General features: G+C 39.6%; 1 protein-coding gene across 1 annotated transcript in view; it reads left to right on the top strand.

Annotated features, from left to right (window-relative positions):
* The window catches only part of HHLA1 (HERV-H LTR-associating 1), a 23,110-nt gene extending 12,268 nt beyond the window's left edge, over window positions 1–10,842 (top strand). Inside the window, exons 9-15 of the mRNA XM_019470673.1 lie at window positions 803–895; window positions 2,081–2,278; window positions 2,833–2,904; window positions 3,156–3,227; window positions 9,992–10,148; window positions 10,493–10,575; window positions 10,799–10,842. Of these exons, the coding sequence (XP_019326218.1) occupies window positions 803–895; window positions 2,081–2,278; window positions 2,833–2,904; window positions 3,156–3,227; window positions 9,992–10,148; window positions 10,493–10,575; window positions 10,799–10,842 (719 nt within the window). The remainder of the gene's footprint in view (window positions 1–802; window positions 896–2,080; window positions 2,279–2,832; window positions 2,905–3,155; window positions 3,228–9,991; window positions 10,149–10,492; window positions 10,576–10,798) is intronic.
* Window positions 10,843–15,799: the final 4,957 nt, after the last annotated feature.

The raw sequence follows: 15,799 nt of genomic DNA, 5'->3' as shown, positions 1-15,799 counted from the left end.
TTATTAAATACACATTTTCCAGTAACACATCTTCTGACCTGGGTAAGTACATCCTGGGGAGTAAAAGGAAACAGCAACAACAATGAAAACGTGTCCAGGTAGCACTTGCAATGAATACTCCACCTGCATCATGTAAAAATATTTTTTAAAATACTATTTTACATTACATTGCATTACTTATATATATTTATACACTATCATATATTTTATTATGATTAAAATAGAACAATATTTTATGTTATTATAAGTGTAATATAATATTTATATTATAAATATAAGTAAAATTTACAAACTCTTAAATTATTAGCTACGAGGTCTTCTAGTGGAGGAACAAACAAAACCTCCTGGGATGAGAGCTTTTACAGAATTCAGCACTGGACTGGGGAGCCTCCCTTAAATCTCAGCACAAGTTACCTCCTACCTTTACGTGAGTTACCTTCAGAAAGGAGTTGAACGTATTCAGCCAGTGTGCCGCACGGCTCCTCCACCCAAAGCTGCTTTGCCAGGTTGAGCTGCACTTCAGATGCTTACCCCCCATTGCTGCCCATGACTACTTCTCATTTTCAGTGCTGGATTAAAACAGGCAGGCAGTGAAATCCGTGGCAAGTTTACCTGTGCCGACAGCTGTAGGATGTTTCAGTCCTTTAAAAAAATAATAATCAAAGACTCTTTGCCAAAACTGACTTTTATTTAAAAGGACAACAGCTGTTTCTTTTATACCAGAACCTGATTTCTTTCCTTTTTATCACACAATATGTGATGGATGATGAGCATACTAACCCTATCTTCTCATACCTCAAAGATCTAGATTCGGATTTTTCAAGTTTCATGAAATTACAGGAAGATCCAAACAAAACAGTGGATCCATCAGCAGAACATGTGTGGACATTTAAAAGTGAGCAAATATTGTCAGACCTAAACTTATCTTCTCCTTGATTAACGTCTTGACAAGTGATCATGTATGTTTGTTGTGCAGCACTGTGATGTTGAACTATAATTACAGAGTAAAATAAAAACTTGTCCTAAATATCAGAAGATCAGGTCAGTAATGCACTGAATAGCTGGAGGATAGAAAAACTATTGTAAAAAGCCCTTTTTTTTTTTTTTGCCATTTATTAGAAAAATTGTAAAAAGCCCTTTTTTTTTTTTTTGCCATTTTATTAGAAAAAGAAGTTTTCTAAGGAGGCAGAGAAGTGAAAAAAAAAGGTTGTTTTTAAACTAAGAAAAAGATTGTTCAAACTGTTTCCTCTTCTTTCTTATTGTAATTTTTTTCTTTTTTTTCCTCTATCTTTGACTTTATATGATGTTCAGTTGTGAGTACCTGAACGTTTCATAAACTTCAGTGCATTTAGCTTTGCCACAAGGCTACAAGATAGAAAAGTGCTAGTCTGCCTCATTTTGAAAGCAGAAAAGCAAATCTTCACACTTGTTTCCACATAGTAGCAGCAAAGAGAAATTCAGAATTTTACTTCATACCCCCTCATCACTGCAGCTGCATGTCTACAACAAAATTTCTACATTTCCCTAGTCAGTCTGCTGTCTTTTTATAAGCTCTTTTATTCTGCTCAACCACATACCAACCTTTGTTATCTCTTCCAGCCCCGAGTGTCACTCCTGCCGCAACATGTCACCAGTTCTCAAATGCCAGTATCTGCCCTCCAGTACCTGCCTGCTCCCCTTCACACAGACAAGAGCTTTCCTGTCTCTCCTCTGTAGTGAAGCAGTTTAGGAAATAAAAAATAATTTTATGATGTGAAGAAGAAAAAAACACTTTGAAGAAACATTTCAGTTTCTTTTTTTGTTTATGAAAACTGGCACGTTAAAATGTTCTCAGTTAAAATTCAAACTTTATTGGCACTCCCCATGTTTTCCTGGAAAGAAAAAAACCACATAATTTTAAAAATTAAATGGAAAGGTGGCCACTCACCTGCCAGAGGAAACACTCAAGGAGTAGATGGGATTTTCTGGGTGTATTTTAGATATTGTTGTCCCTCAGAGTGTTACGCTCGCTACTGCCGTGGGGCACCAGCACCCACAGTGCGTTGCTGGTGCCCTCCCTCTGTCTCTCCTGCTTCTCCAGCTACCAGGATCCCTCTTGCCCAGAAAGGGGAGGAAATCCCCACCATAACGTTCCCACCATGGCCAAAGACGGTTGAAGCAAAAGGATCAGGGTTTCCATCAGCACACGTGGATGCTTCCAGACCCCAAGGCATGGCCGGACCCCCTCCGACTGCTGCGGGGAGCTCGGCCCCCTCGCCAGCCCTGCAGCCCAGCCCCAGTGAGTACGGCGAGGAGGACTGACACCCCCTTTACCCTGCTAGCGGTGGGGTTTGGCCAAAAGCTAAAACCACATCTCTGAGGTTGAGGTTGGGAGGCCCTTCAGGGAGACCCACTCTGGGTCACTAGTGAGTAGATTTTTTTTATTGTAGAAGTGCTAAAATCAGTTATAGGGTCCATCTGTAGTTTCGTACCCTTTGGGGAAAAACTAAGCCTTGCTCCTCACAGACACCTCTGCCACCCAGGGTCTTCACTCACATTTTGCTCCAAATACGGTGAGCAGACTTGTGAAAAAGCAATATAAAACTGCTTCTCTTGGTCTCCACTAAACATACCTTCTTTAAATCCTACCTTTCCCTAGCCCATAACTTTTCAAGATCTAGCAAAGCACAGCTTTTGTCCTTCCTTTTTCATCCTGACATTTTTATATGCCACTGGAAGTACTGGGTGAGGGACTCTGTCTGTTGAGCTGTCTCATATATAGCAGTTCTCAGCAGACAGATAAATAACAAATATCCTGAATGACACGAAGCATATGTCTTTCTGTTCCCACAGCTGACGTGTATGCATTTTGGATGCAGATGGTGTCTCCTCAAGAAACCAACAAACTGATGCAAACAGAGCCAGGTGAGATTGATCTGGGATAATAATGAAGTGTGTCAGTTGGCACATTTACGAAATAGAAAATAATATATCTAGAAATAGGTCACTGTGAATGTATTTATACATCAATATCTATGTAAGTGTTTATTACATAAAGGTGTAGGAAGGTCTGTGACTTCCGCTTTTCTTTTTTCTGTTACTCTTTCAGTCAACCTTCCCGTATTTTTCTCCCTGTTAATATGTCAAGGCAACTTATATTCTTTTCCCTCCTTCAGATTTGCCTTCCTCAGTACTGTCTACACCACCCTACAGGCCTGGTGTGACACTGAAACTTTACTCAGCTACCAGTAAGTAGCTGCACCTCATGCAGCAAAAATAGTAGTATGTTTGCAAGTATATAAGTATGCAAATTTTCCCATGCAGAAACAACATCCATGTTTAATTTACATGATATCTTATGTATGTAAAACACCCTAAATGTATAAGGGATTGCTTTCATATTTGTTTGTGAGTCATATGCAATCGCACATTCAAAACATAAATTCTAATATGATGACAGAATTAACATATGTACTCTGTGTGTCAATTTTAACATGGATTGGTTATTGGAGAATCTTAAAATTAATTTATTCCAAAAGAAAGTATTATGCTTTAAATCTCCTTATTGGTAAAAATAAAATTATTAAGTCAATCCATGCCACATGAAATCTTCAGAATTGCCTTGAACTTACAGTACTGTAAAGTTCTTCTTCAGCTAAAGAAGGATCATTATCAACTAGATTTTCAGGAAAGCTCAATTCTTTTAAGCACCAAAACAGTTAGAATTTAAGAGCTCAGCATGGTAAATATATGATGATGTGCCACTCCACTTACAAGTATCATCTACTCATGTTGGCAATAAAATTATATTTATGTAAAAGTATTTAGTCAGAGGTTATATGCTTTGAAAAACTGGACCGGATTCAATGCCAGGAGGGGAGTCTCAGTGGCAACTTGGCCAGCTGAGCAGTGGGCAAGGCACAGCTGAAGTTGCATGTCTGTCACAGTTCCTGATTATATGGTCCCCATTAACCTGGTAGTTAAGGAAGGAAATTTGAGGGATACGTTGGTGTTTATGTTCCAGCATTGGTACTAATATGGAAAGCACATCAGTATTATTATGATTTCATATTGCTGTTGTATTTGGAGGGAAAATCCAGACTGCCTGTTCTGGGATCCAGACAAAATCTACGTGCCTATAGTCCAGACTCTGTGATAATCTGCTGTTCAGTGCAGCATAATCTTTTTAGGGAGAGAAGAGAAATTTGGTAGCTACCACTGAGGTCGGTGTGAAAACTCCTGTAGTGCGTGAAGGTGGGGCAATGCCTGTGCTCATCTCAAGACTAGAAAGGAAAAAAAATGGTCCCCACTTTTCCAGAATAAGCAGGTGGATCAATTCCAAGGTTTCCTGGCATTACAACTACGTCCTGCCAGTTTGACTGCTTAGAGCTGTGTTGGAGCTATGAGCTTATGGGACACTCTGGGAAGAGGCTGTCCTTGGTCCCCCCATTGAAGTTGACTCTGCTGCTACCACAAATGAGTAGGAACACGAGTCTTGCTGGGTGGTGAAGTCTGCTGGAGGGAATTTTGGAAATCTGTCCATTATCTGCTTGTGTTTCTGTGTGGTGACTGTCTAAGAGGAGCATAGAAGCTGGTTAGTGCAAAGATAACATATCGGACTAAATTGCAGAGGTCTTCAGTATCATTTGGACTTGATATTATAGATAAAACCAGAGGAGTCCAAAGAAATAAAATGCCAGTCAGATAACATTTTTTCAAAGGTCTGTTTGGACATCTAGGAAATAAAACAAAAAAAACCCTGATAATATGAACAAATAAATACCTGCAGATTCTGAAAGATGGTAGGCGAGGAGAGCAAAGAGCAAATGCTGATTATATGGTTTGTGATGGATTAGTAGGAAACTGCACCATTCTGGTATTGTCAAAGGAAATTGTGGGTCTTTGATATGGATTCCTAATAAATCTAAGAGGAAACTGCTGCTGATAGTTAGCTTGTCAAAACAGGAGAGGTAAAGTGAAAAACTGAACATCACCAGCAGGTTTTTGCATGAAGGGAAACTGCAGCCTTGTGGTCCGTCTCTGCTAGTGGAGTTGACCCAGAGCATCGGGGATGCAGCCAGCTACCTGACAGGCAACCCTCAGATCTTCATTTTGGGATTAGTTGGAGGCTTAAAATCCAAGTTCTGGCCTGGATTCCCTGCTGATCTCACCATTTCTAATGATATCTTGAATACTGAATTCTCTCGGCTCATTGCTGAATTCCAACACAACTCTAGTTGTCTGTAAAGGGGGTTTTTTTGAGGGGTAAACATATTTGAGTCAGTGAGAAAGGTTCTTTCACAAATCTTCAATTTTTCTGTCACTGGGAATGATCACATAGTAGATGAGCAGTAGTATCTTACAGTTTTGGGTGTCATTTGTTTTTTCCCTTGGTTTTGTTGTTGTTGCCTATTGCAGCAATCCAAGACCAGGATCCTGTGCTGTTAGGTTTTGTAGCTTTTGCTGATTCTGCTCAGGTTTTTCATAGTTCCCTGTCCTGTTCTGGTTGGCTGAGTTTACCAGCCTATGTTGGGTTTTTTTTTTTTTTTTTTTTTTTTTTTTTTTTTTCTTTTTACTCATACTATTAGAAAAGAAAGCATTTGAGAGCATACCACTGAATGGGGCATCCGTTTTCAGAAGTAAATAATGTTATCAGAGTTAAAAATACTGACCATGAAAAACAAAGTTTGACAACATCATCAAGTGATCATGCAAACACAAGTCCTGCAGAAAGGCAGTGTCAGGGAAGAGGGGGATGAAGCTATTGCCTGGGAGGCCTGAGAACACTGCAGTAAAAAACTATCTACTGAGACATGTTTCCAAGGAGAAGACTCACTGGTTCTGAGCCAAGAAGCAGTTCTTGATGTAAGAGGCTTTTCGAACCGTGGAGTTAGGAAGCCAAATATCCTTTTTTGATCTTTCTCTCATTTTACTGCTTTTTAAAGAGCTCAAAATACCAGAGTCCTCATCTTATCCCCCATGACATACATTGGTTGCATGAAGAAAATGATCCAATGCCGTATCACATGAATATAGTTTGACTTCCTGACACTCTTGATGGTGTGAAGAGAAGAATTTAAGATGAACTAGGTCTTCTTATCTTGATTGGGAGCAGAGGAATATGCTATGGTAATTCTCATCTATCAAAAATTCTGCACAAAACCGAAGTTCTCTGCATGTCTTGTTTGTTGTGGGTGAGTTTGACTTGAGGATTAAATAATGGCTAACCAGCTGGAAGCTGCTGGAGTGTGCGCCTGGACTTGTGGTGTGCACAGTCCAGAGTTTGTTCATGTGCCAGTTGCTGTCTGGTGGGCAACACTACAGCCGCTGGAGAACCTGGGACGGGGAAACAGCCCATTTTGAAAAGGCTGGGAAACATGGATTTCAATGAGATCAGGGAACGGAGAGTCACTAAATGCCTTTCTATGAGAAACCATGATGACAGAGGCTGTCTACCTGCATATATCAATCATGCATTTGGGGAAATAAATCGAACAGTGGGATCGCAAAGCAATGAAGGGCATCCACAATGCTCTGAAGACTGAGACATTATTATAAGAAGTAATTTCTTAAATCACAAAAGTGGATGTCAACTGACAAAATATGCAAGTGTGCATATTAGAGCATGCAGGGAGGGATATTGTAAGTCTGAATTATTCACAGTAGCCATAACATTGCTTTTCACTGGCAGCAAAATTTAATCTCAGTGTCAGAGAGATGGGATATTGAGTTAATAATGGAAAAGTCTGTTTACTGCAGCAAGAATTGGTCACTTATCTGCCTGTGACAGTAATGTGGTAAGTTCAAATAGACAAGAGCAGAGCTCTGCACAGGGAGCTGTGGTTCTTGCATTTTCTGGCCTCTTTTGACTGCCTCAATTTCTTAGGAAAGAAAATTCTTAGAAAAGAAAGTTCTGAAATAAATAAATAAATACTTTTAATTCTTTTTTTAATTTCAATCCAAATCTGTAGGAACTTATTAACTGAATAAAAAAAACACATTTCACAGTAGAAATTTATTACAGAAGAGATATAAAACACTACTATGAAGCACTGAATATTTTAGTTTCAACAACATGATGTGAGTATACTATCCAATCCAAATAAAATTAAATACAACATTAATTGAAAGAGATTTTCAACATTAAATAAATATAGTATTATGTAAATGCAGCATTAATTTAAAATTGATTGTCAAAAATGAAAACCAAAGCAATTTGTTTAATTTTCAGCTTTTTTATTTGACTTCTCTTTCCCACATAGATGAATCCAAATTAAAATAGCAGTCATTCAATTTACATTTAGATAAAGCTGAATTTCTGCTGGCAAAACACATACCTTGAGTAAAGCATTTAACACCTGGTAGGCAGGATAGCGAGTACCCGCTTCGGTGGAGACAGATTCATTGGAGGGTGGCCTTTAGCAAGTTTTAATTATTCACAGCAACTCTAACATTACTTTTCATGGACAACTTATATTAAAACCTCATTGCCTCATGCTCTGATGTTCGGTTATTAACATGAAGAGTGTTTGTTACAGCAAGAAATCATTAATCTTTAACTGCCATCGAGTGGAAAAAAATCAAGGTGTATCAAATGCTATTAAGTGGACAAAGCCTAATGACATTTATGCAAAGCTGATAAGATTAAGAGAAAGGGGACTCCCTCTTGCCCATCCCTGACTATGCAAAGCTGATAAGATTAAGAGAAAGGGGGCTCCCTCTTGCCCATCCCTGACTCATTACGCCTGATATTTGTGTAGCGCCTTTGACACACAACCGGTTTTCAGAGGGGCCCATGAGTTTGGGAGCTGCAAGTGTCTGCCCATTACTCCTCCATGACTCCTGTTACCTTGGGCAAGCGCTGGCAGAAGAGAAATAGTTTTGTAGTGGTCTCTTTCAGGTTGGCAGAGCCTTTATTTTCCTCCTGCCCATGAATGCCATTTTATATTAAACTTCTTGTCAGCACTAGACGACTCAAGCTTATTTCAACAGAACTTCATTAGTCCAAATTTAACCTCTGTAATCTCTCCTATCACATAACAGAAGATGGCCCAAAGCTATAAAGCATGTGAGACATGTGAACCTGGAAATGCAATTACACTGTCTAAGGGGATTATACTCTGCAGGTAAGGCAGTTTATCTACACATGGCCAAAGCCTGCTGCTAGTTACGCAAATGGAAAAACCATCCCACTGCAATCACACTGCAGCCACCTTCGCTCTGCACGTTCGTACCACCCCAATGGGTGCATGATGTGGGTGGGACACCCACATCATGCAAAATATACCCTCTCACATCCTGGTCCCTGGTTATCTTTTCACAGCCCCAGCGTGGCGTTTGCAGGGATGTCTCTTATTTTTCGGAGTGCTGGTGTAGGGGAGACATCCATTTGGAAGGATTGCTGTATGCAGGGGACAACACGATGTGTGTGCATGCAGCTCCCCAGGCTCAGATATGATGCCTTGCAGGGCAGGCAGCTTCACTGCAGGGACCCAAAGTGTGCCCTGACACACAGCATCTCCTCTTCAGAGCACGGTTATTAAATATGCAAAGGAGAGGTGGTTACACACCTATTTTAGCCGTGTCCAGGTAGCCTTTTAGCATATTGTAAATATTGCAATTTTTTTTTCTAGCAAGTCCTTTGATTCTGACCCATCATAAAACAGCTGTTAGCTAAGGTGCAAGATGATGTGTGGTAGGTGATGGTTTGGAGAAGACAAGACTATGGCAAATGTTAGGTTTTTCTCTTAATATGATGAAGAAAAGCCCTGAAAAACTGAAAACGGCTTCAATTTTGCCTTACTTTTTCTCAATTTCCCCCATTTTCACCTTGCCTTCTTTTCTCTTTTCTATAGCAGAAAGGGAGTCTGAAGAGAGATTGTATTTGACGCTGAAAAACCACCTAGCAACTCAGGATTTTGTTATAAGCTGCCATCACCTATTCTGTAGTATTGCTTTTTCTGCAGTCTGGCACAGCTACATTTGCTGGCGGGATGAAATGTTTGGTGTGCAAATGTCTCTCTCTTGCTGCTGACTGCAGAAGATTTAATGAACAAACTAGATATTTTCCTTTTAGTTGGCTCAAGCAAGGGGAAGAGGGAGTCCGTCCCCAGGTACACCATTTCCCTGCATTTTTCTTAAGTTAAAATAATATAATGGTGGTCACTTAAAGAAAAAAGCACTGATTAACCAGCTGGCTCCTGGCAAACAAATACTAAAAAGGAGAAATTATTCCTACCTTCCTCTCAGTGCAGGCAAAAACTGACCTTTTCTCCTCCAGTTACTTGTCAGTTTTCATGAAACCTGTAGGAATGTATTTATCCAGAGGATCTTTACCCATCCCTAAAATTGGGCTGAAATTAGCTGACTATTCAAGTCACTAGAAGCAAGAAGGGGAAAAATGACAGAGAGAGATGGACAGAGAGAAAGCCATAACCTCTGCATAAATCATGTTTATTTTGTTAATGAGGCTAAAAAAAGTGATGAAAAGAGCAGTGAGAGTCTGTTTATTAGCTCAGTCATATTTAATCTAGGATTCAGATTTAGAGGGTGGGTGTAGGGAAGCATGTGGAACTGGAAGTGAATTTTTCATTAAAGTAGCATATGCGTATATAAAATATCAAATATAATAAGTGTACAGTGCTGTTCTTTGTCTTGCTGTTTTGCACTGTGGAAAACTGATGCTTCAGTGATAACTGAGCCTCCACTTAAACAAGTAACAATAGATGAATATCATCTTTAGAGTTGTTCCTTACATTTGTGATAAATAAAAACAACGTGGCTTCAAGTAATGATAAATAATAGTAAATTGAACAGAATATTCGTGCTTTCACTCAAGCAACTGACAGGCTGCGTGTTGTTTTCTTTTCTATTATCTGCCTCACTTGGATTTGATTTTAAGATACCTACATGAGCCTATTAATCTGCATGTTTCTCATAGCCCACATAAGGCATTGCAAGAAATTTAATGGGACAAGTATTTGAACTAGTTTGGAGTTGTATTTTTTCCTAGGGTGCCCACAGGCGATCCTCAAAGAGTCCCGTGTGACCTCGCCTCCTGTCACTCTTATAGTGCAAAAGATCAATCCCTGTGTGATGGAGCTCTGTAGGTTTTTTCAGCTGTGCCTCTGTGTTGGTCAGAGAAGATATTCCAGAAAGGAAGCCATGAGGTAAAAACTGGCACTAATTTCCCTCTCTCTCTCTGCTTAAAATACTCCATCGGGCTCTTTTCAAATGACAATTTTCAATCAGCAATGCTTATTTTTGAGAGTCTGTGGCTACTGACTGAGACCCAAATGGGTCCCCAGTGCACCGATCAATACCTGATCTGGCTTCCAGTATTCAAACTACGTGAATAAAGCTCAGCTGAATTTTTCCAAATATCTAATGACATCATTGAGGTCAGAATCTAGCTTTTTATTTCCATATTCAATATTAGCAATATGTTATGCATACAGCTGTGCTTATGAAAGATAACAAGCTACTACTCTCCTAACTTTAACTACATCTTTAGGTACTGTGTTGAATACTATTCCTGGTTCTTGAAAAATGCAAATTATGTCTGTGAAAGAGTCAAAAGAGTTGCTTACTCCCACAGTAAGTATATTTTCTCTTTATATCTCTACATACCTTATTATGAAGGTATAACAAAAAGTTTTAGATATCCACAGAATAATTGCTGTCTTTTATCGGATAGCTATTTTATCTGATAATGATTTTTTTAAGGGATTAAAAAAAAAGATTATTTAACCTTCATGTATGTTTTTAATATTTTCTTCATAAAACCTCATCTGAATGCAGTTTTTTTGTGTTCTTCCAGCATTAAAACAAAAATGCCTTAAAAACATCTGTACGTCGGTCTAGAGCACGGAGGAATTTTACTGCAAATTGTAAGATTGGTGGCAGTTTTAGTTGTCTCTCTCATTTCTTAGTGTAAAAATCAGGATGCAACATGTTATTTGCAAATATTTGTAATAAGACAAGCTATTAACCAGATGTTAACCTAGAAATGTGCCTTCCTCCAAGGCATTGTAAAAATAATGTGTAAAAACAGATCTATTTTATACAAGTGATGTAACTGCAATAAAAGCATTGAAAGGCTTTTAAAAATTGTATTTTATAAAGGGTATTTATATGGTTGGCTAGTGAATACAAATAGTTTATTCTAGTTTTATTTACAATTAAGATAATCAAAATGAACAAATACAAAATTATTTAAAAGCAACCTGAAATACTGAAGACAAAAAGGATTTTTCCTGGTGTTAAACACATGCAGATTATCCATTATTCCAAATCAAGAGTCTCCCATTACTTCAACAACTCATCTAGCGCAGAGCTCGACCAAGGAAATGTTCACACCTCTTGTACTTTCCATCTGTGATGTATTTGCGTGAGCTCACCAAGATTCATTTCCTTCTTTGTATGCACCTCTGGTGAACTAAAAGCCAGTTCTAAAAAAGGAAAGAATAACCAAACAAATTGCACGATCCTATATTTTGCTACACTGCAGCAGTATGATGCTACTATCAACCCAAAGAACTTCATTAAGCCATTAATATTTTAAAAAAAGATTATCTGCGCTACAGCTGGTGCACATTGATGTTTCACTGAAGAAATATGCGTTCAGATTAATATAAAGCCAAAGAGAAAGGTGGCACCATAAGGAATGCTGCCTCCAGGGAGATGTGGGACGCAGCAGCCCTCTTCCAAAATACATTTCACTGCTGTGCCCAATAGCATGACGGAAGCATTTCTGTCACATCAAAGAGCAGGATAGATTGGCGTAGTACCAATTACAGTTGATACTGAAAGTTAGGCCAATGGAAGAAATAGGAATGTTGATACAGTAAATGTATAAACTGGGAATATTAACATGGCCATGGTACTGCAATGCTGTGGAGAGATCTCGCTCTGCAGCACCTCTCCTCACCCAAAGCAGGATCAGTTCTGCTGTGAAGAGCTAGGTGAATTACACCTTTGTGCAACTGTTGCTTTTATATCTTACAAAAACATCTTAAAGCCTGAAGACATGATTTAAAAAATATATATATACTGTTTCTTACATTTTTATTATTAAGTTTTCTGAGAACTCAGGAAGAAGGACATGAAAACAAGAACATAAAGGGAGAAAACAATGATTAGAGTCAGTTTGACTTTCTGGGGTTTTTTAGGTTTGAATAAAATGACAAGATCAATGGGAAAATACATTTGGAAAAGGCTTCCCTTTTAAAAAAATTGTTTTGTTATTATTTTAATGAACTTAATCAGCTCTGAGTTGTAGCACTGATCTCCATCCTAAAGGACACTTCTGTCTTTATAAGAAATCACTCTGTGTTTTTCCTGCAGGAATACAAGTCCTTGGACAGAGTGCTAACCTCTCTATAGTGCGATAGGGGGTGCCTGGGCCGTGCCTGGCACTGGGGGCAGCTCACAGCCATCTCCACTCTAAGGTCTTGGAAAGGGCTGAGAGCTACTGCCCGAGCGTGTTCATGGGGAGAGAATTAGAAGGTATCACATACTTATGGGTGTCTTGTGAAAGGAGCTGAGAGAGGATTAATGGTACCTGTCCCAAATAACAACCTTCTTGTCACAGTTGTTTAAGACTTACTGTTTGGTTTTCCCAGAAGAATAATGAAAATTAATGAGAAAAACTACGAAATAAGAGAAGGATTGAGAAAGCAAGGCTCCATGAAAAAAGTGAACACATTGGCTGCCCTCAAAAAAAATTCTTTTTTCCATATTCCGGGGTTTTCAGTCCTGCAAAGCCTCTGTGCATGTTTGGCAGAAGTACAGAAATGATGGTGGCATATGGGCAAATCAGCATCTCAGAGGACTCATCTTTATTATTATGCCCAGTCAAGCCCACTCTAATTTGTCAGGCTGAAAATGTACTTTGGGCAATCCCTGGAGACTCCAACTGGAAGCACCAAAACTCACATGAAAATGAATTTTTATATCATTAAGGCATAATTTCTGCCATGTTTCACTCTTCTGCAAAGTTCCTTGATAGGGCTGGTCACAGAAATGTTATGACTGGACCCTGTCCTTTTCCTGGCAACATGTCAGTACTGAATCGATACAGAATCACAGACTCACAGAATGGTTGAGGTTGGAAGGGACCTCAGGAGGTCATCTGGTCCACCTCCTCTGCCCAAGCAGGGCCACCTACAGCCAGCTGTCTAGGACCATGTCCAGGTGGCTTTGGAATATCTCCGAATGAGGAGAGTGGGAGGGAGACTCCACAACCTCTCTGGGCAACCTGTGCCCATGCTCGGTCACCCTCACAGTAATAAAAGTTTTTCCTGATGTTCAGAGGGAGCCTCCTGTGTTTCATTTTGTGCCCGCTGGCACTTGTCATGTCACTGGACAGCACTGAAAAGAGCCTGGCTCTGTCCTCTTTGCACCCTCCCTTCAGGTATTTATAGACATTGATGAGATCCCCTTGAGCCTTCTCTAAGTTGAAGAGTCCCAGCTCTCTCAGCCCCTCCTCATATGAGAGATGCTCTAGTCCCTTAATCATCTTTGTGGCCCTTCTTTGGACTGTCTCAAGTTTGTCCGTGTCTGTCTCATATTGAGGAGTCCAAAACTGGACACAGTACTCCAAGGTGTGGCCTCACCAGTGCTGAGTAGAGAGGCAATACTTTGCCTAATGCAGCCGAGGATACCCTTAGCCTTCTTTGCTGCAAGGGCACACTGCTTACTCAAGTTCAACTTGGTGTCCACCAGAATCCCAGGTCTTTTTCTCCCAAGCTGCTTTCCAGCTGGGTGGCCCCCAGCATATATTGGTGCATGGGGTTGTGCCTCCCTAGGTGCAGGACTTTGCATTTCTTTTGAACTTCATGAAGTTCCCGTTGGCCCCCTTCTCCAGCTTGTCAAGGTCCCTCTGGATGGCAGCATGACCCTCTGGTGTATCAGCCACTCCTCCCAGTTCGGTGTCATCTGCAAACTTGCTGAGGTTACACTGTGCCCCAGCATCCAGATCATTAATGAAGATGTTAAGCAAGACTGGACCCAGTATTGACCACTGGCATACGCTGCTAGTCACTGGCCTCCAACTAGACTGCACTGCTGACCACCACCCTCTGGGCCCCACCATTCAGCCAGTTTTCAACCCACCTCACTGGGCTCATCCAGCCCATATATCAACAGCTTCTCTATGAGGATCTTATGGGAGACAGTGTCAAGGGCCTTTCTGAAGACAACGTAGTTCACAGGGCCTTGGAGGAGCCAAGCCTTTTGTTCATGTAAGTATTTTTACAATTCCCAATTTGTCAGACTTCTCACTTCTCCATGCTAAAACTCAGCGGACAGTTTGCCTTTGTTGATGGGCTCTTTGAAGGGTAGCTGTGTCTGACCCTGGCAGAAAGCACAACTTCCCGATGAGGAGAAGCCTTCCCAAAGCTCATTGACTCAACCTTCCCCCGAATTTCACTCAGCTTTGGATCAGAGCCACCGTGGATAGACGAGAGCAGACTTCTCAACCCTGAGGAATGCCAGTGTTTAAAGCTGTATAAATTTTCACTCATCTTTCATCACGGAACGCTACCTCTTGCTAAGCTATTAAAGCCATATTCACATGCCCCAGAGATTTTGTGAGTGATTAATAACAATGAAATGATTGTTATTTAATTAGAGCCAAGAATATTAGGGAAAGTTACTATACGGTGAATGCACCTGCAGAACAGACTTCTCAGTATATATCCTTTACATGGCTGGAGCTATATTACTAAGATGATACACTGTGGGCATAATGACTCTAAGGAATCTCATGGAAGAATTAATTAATAAATGTTGAAGTGGGTTTGATAAAGGAAGTGATCACATGGGTGAGGTATATATCCAAGTGGGTATAAATAACTTAGTACTGGTTTTGTTGAAATTCATTTGTCCTCCATCTAACTGCTTTCGAATAATATCCCTTAAGGTAAGCCTTTCTAGATGTACTCTATAATACAGGGATCAGGAAGAAAACAATGTAGAATAAACTATTTGACTGTGGAGAGTTGTAAACTAAAGTGTAAGTAAGAGGTTTGGGATAGTGGACTATAAATATTTAGAGCTGTTAGATTTATAACCTCACTACAAGATTTTTTAATAGAAATGAATGTAATATTTGACCTTAGGGGAGCAGCTAATCAACAGTAGATACATATTTGAAAACTGATAAATAAAAGCTCATTTATTTGGCTGTAAAAAAATCCATGCCTGACTTCAAAAATCATTCTAAATTTAGGGTAAACTGTGACTGTGTTTCAAAACCAATATATTATCTGTCATTTAATGAGTACTAGTGCAAGGCTTTTAGCTTCAGAAAAATTCTTTACACGCATTTCTGTAAGGACAAGCACACCCTGAACTTGAAGATCTCCAAACACCATAGTGTTTATTATTAGGAAAATATATGATACATTAGATCAGTCTCAACACAGATTACAGCAAACGTTTGACTACAAAGTGGGAGAGATTTTTGTGATGTGAAGCAAACTAATATAATGGATTGCAGATTAACTAGGTACAATAGAAGTAATCCCAGAATGTCTCTTCATTTACACGTGTTTCACAATATCTGCATTTAAACAGAATGTGAAGAATTGTTTAAACATCCTGTTAGATCAAGTAAGATGTGAAAACTCTTTGCAAAACAAAAGAAACTTCAAGCACACCATTTTATTGCTAAACGGACTTTCCCTGTCTATGACACTTTGGCAGAGCCTGTTGGCTCACCTAAAGCAATACCAAAACAGATATTGTTAGTCAGGTTTATAGAAGACATTGGTAAAATTTGAAGGATACATAAGGCTCATCATTGTTGTGATATGTG

This window comes from Aptenodytes forsteri, unplaced genomic scaffold (genome assembly GCF_000699145.1).
Source record: "Aptenodytes forsteri isolate BGI_AS27 unplaced genomic scaffold, ASM69914v1 Scaffold223, whole genome shotgun sequence".
NCBI lineage: Eukaryota > Metazoa > Chordata > Aves > Sphenisciformes > Spheniscidae > Aptenodytes > Aptenodytes forsteri.
The sequence above is the reverse complement of the archived record's forward strand: the minus strand, read 5'-3'. Positions and strand labels throughout refer to the sequence as shown.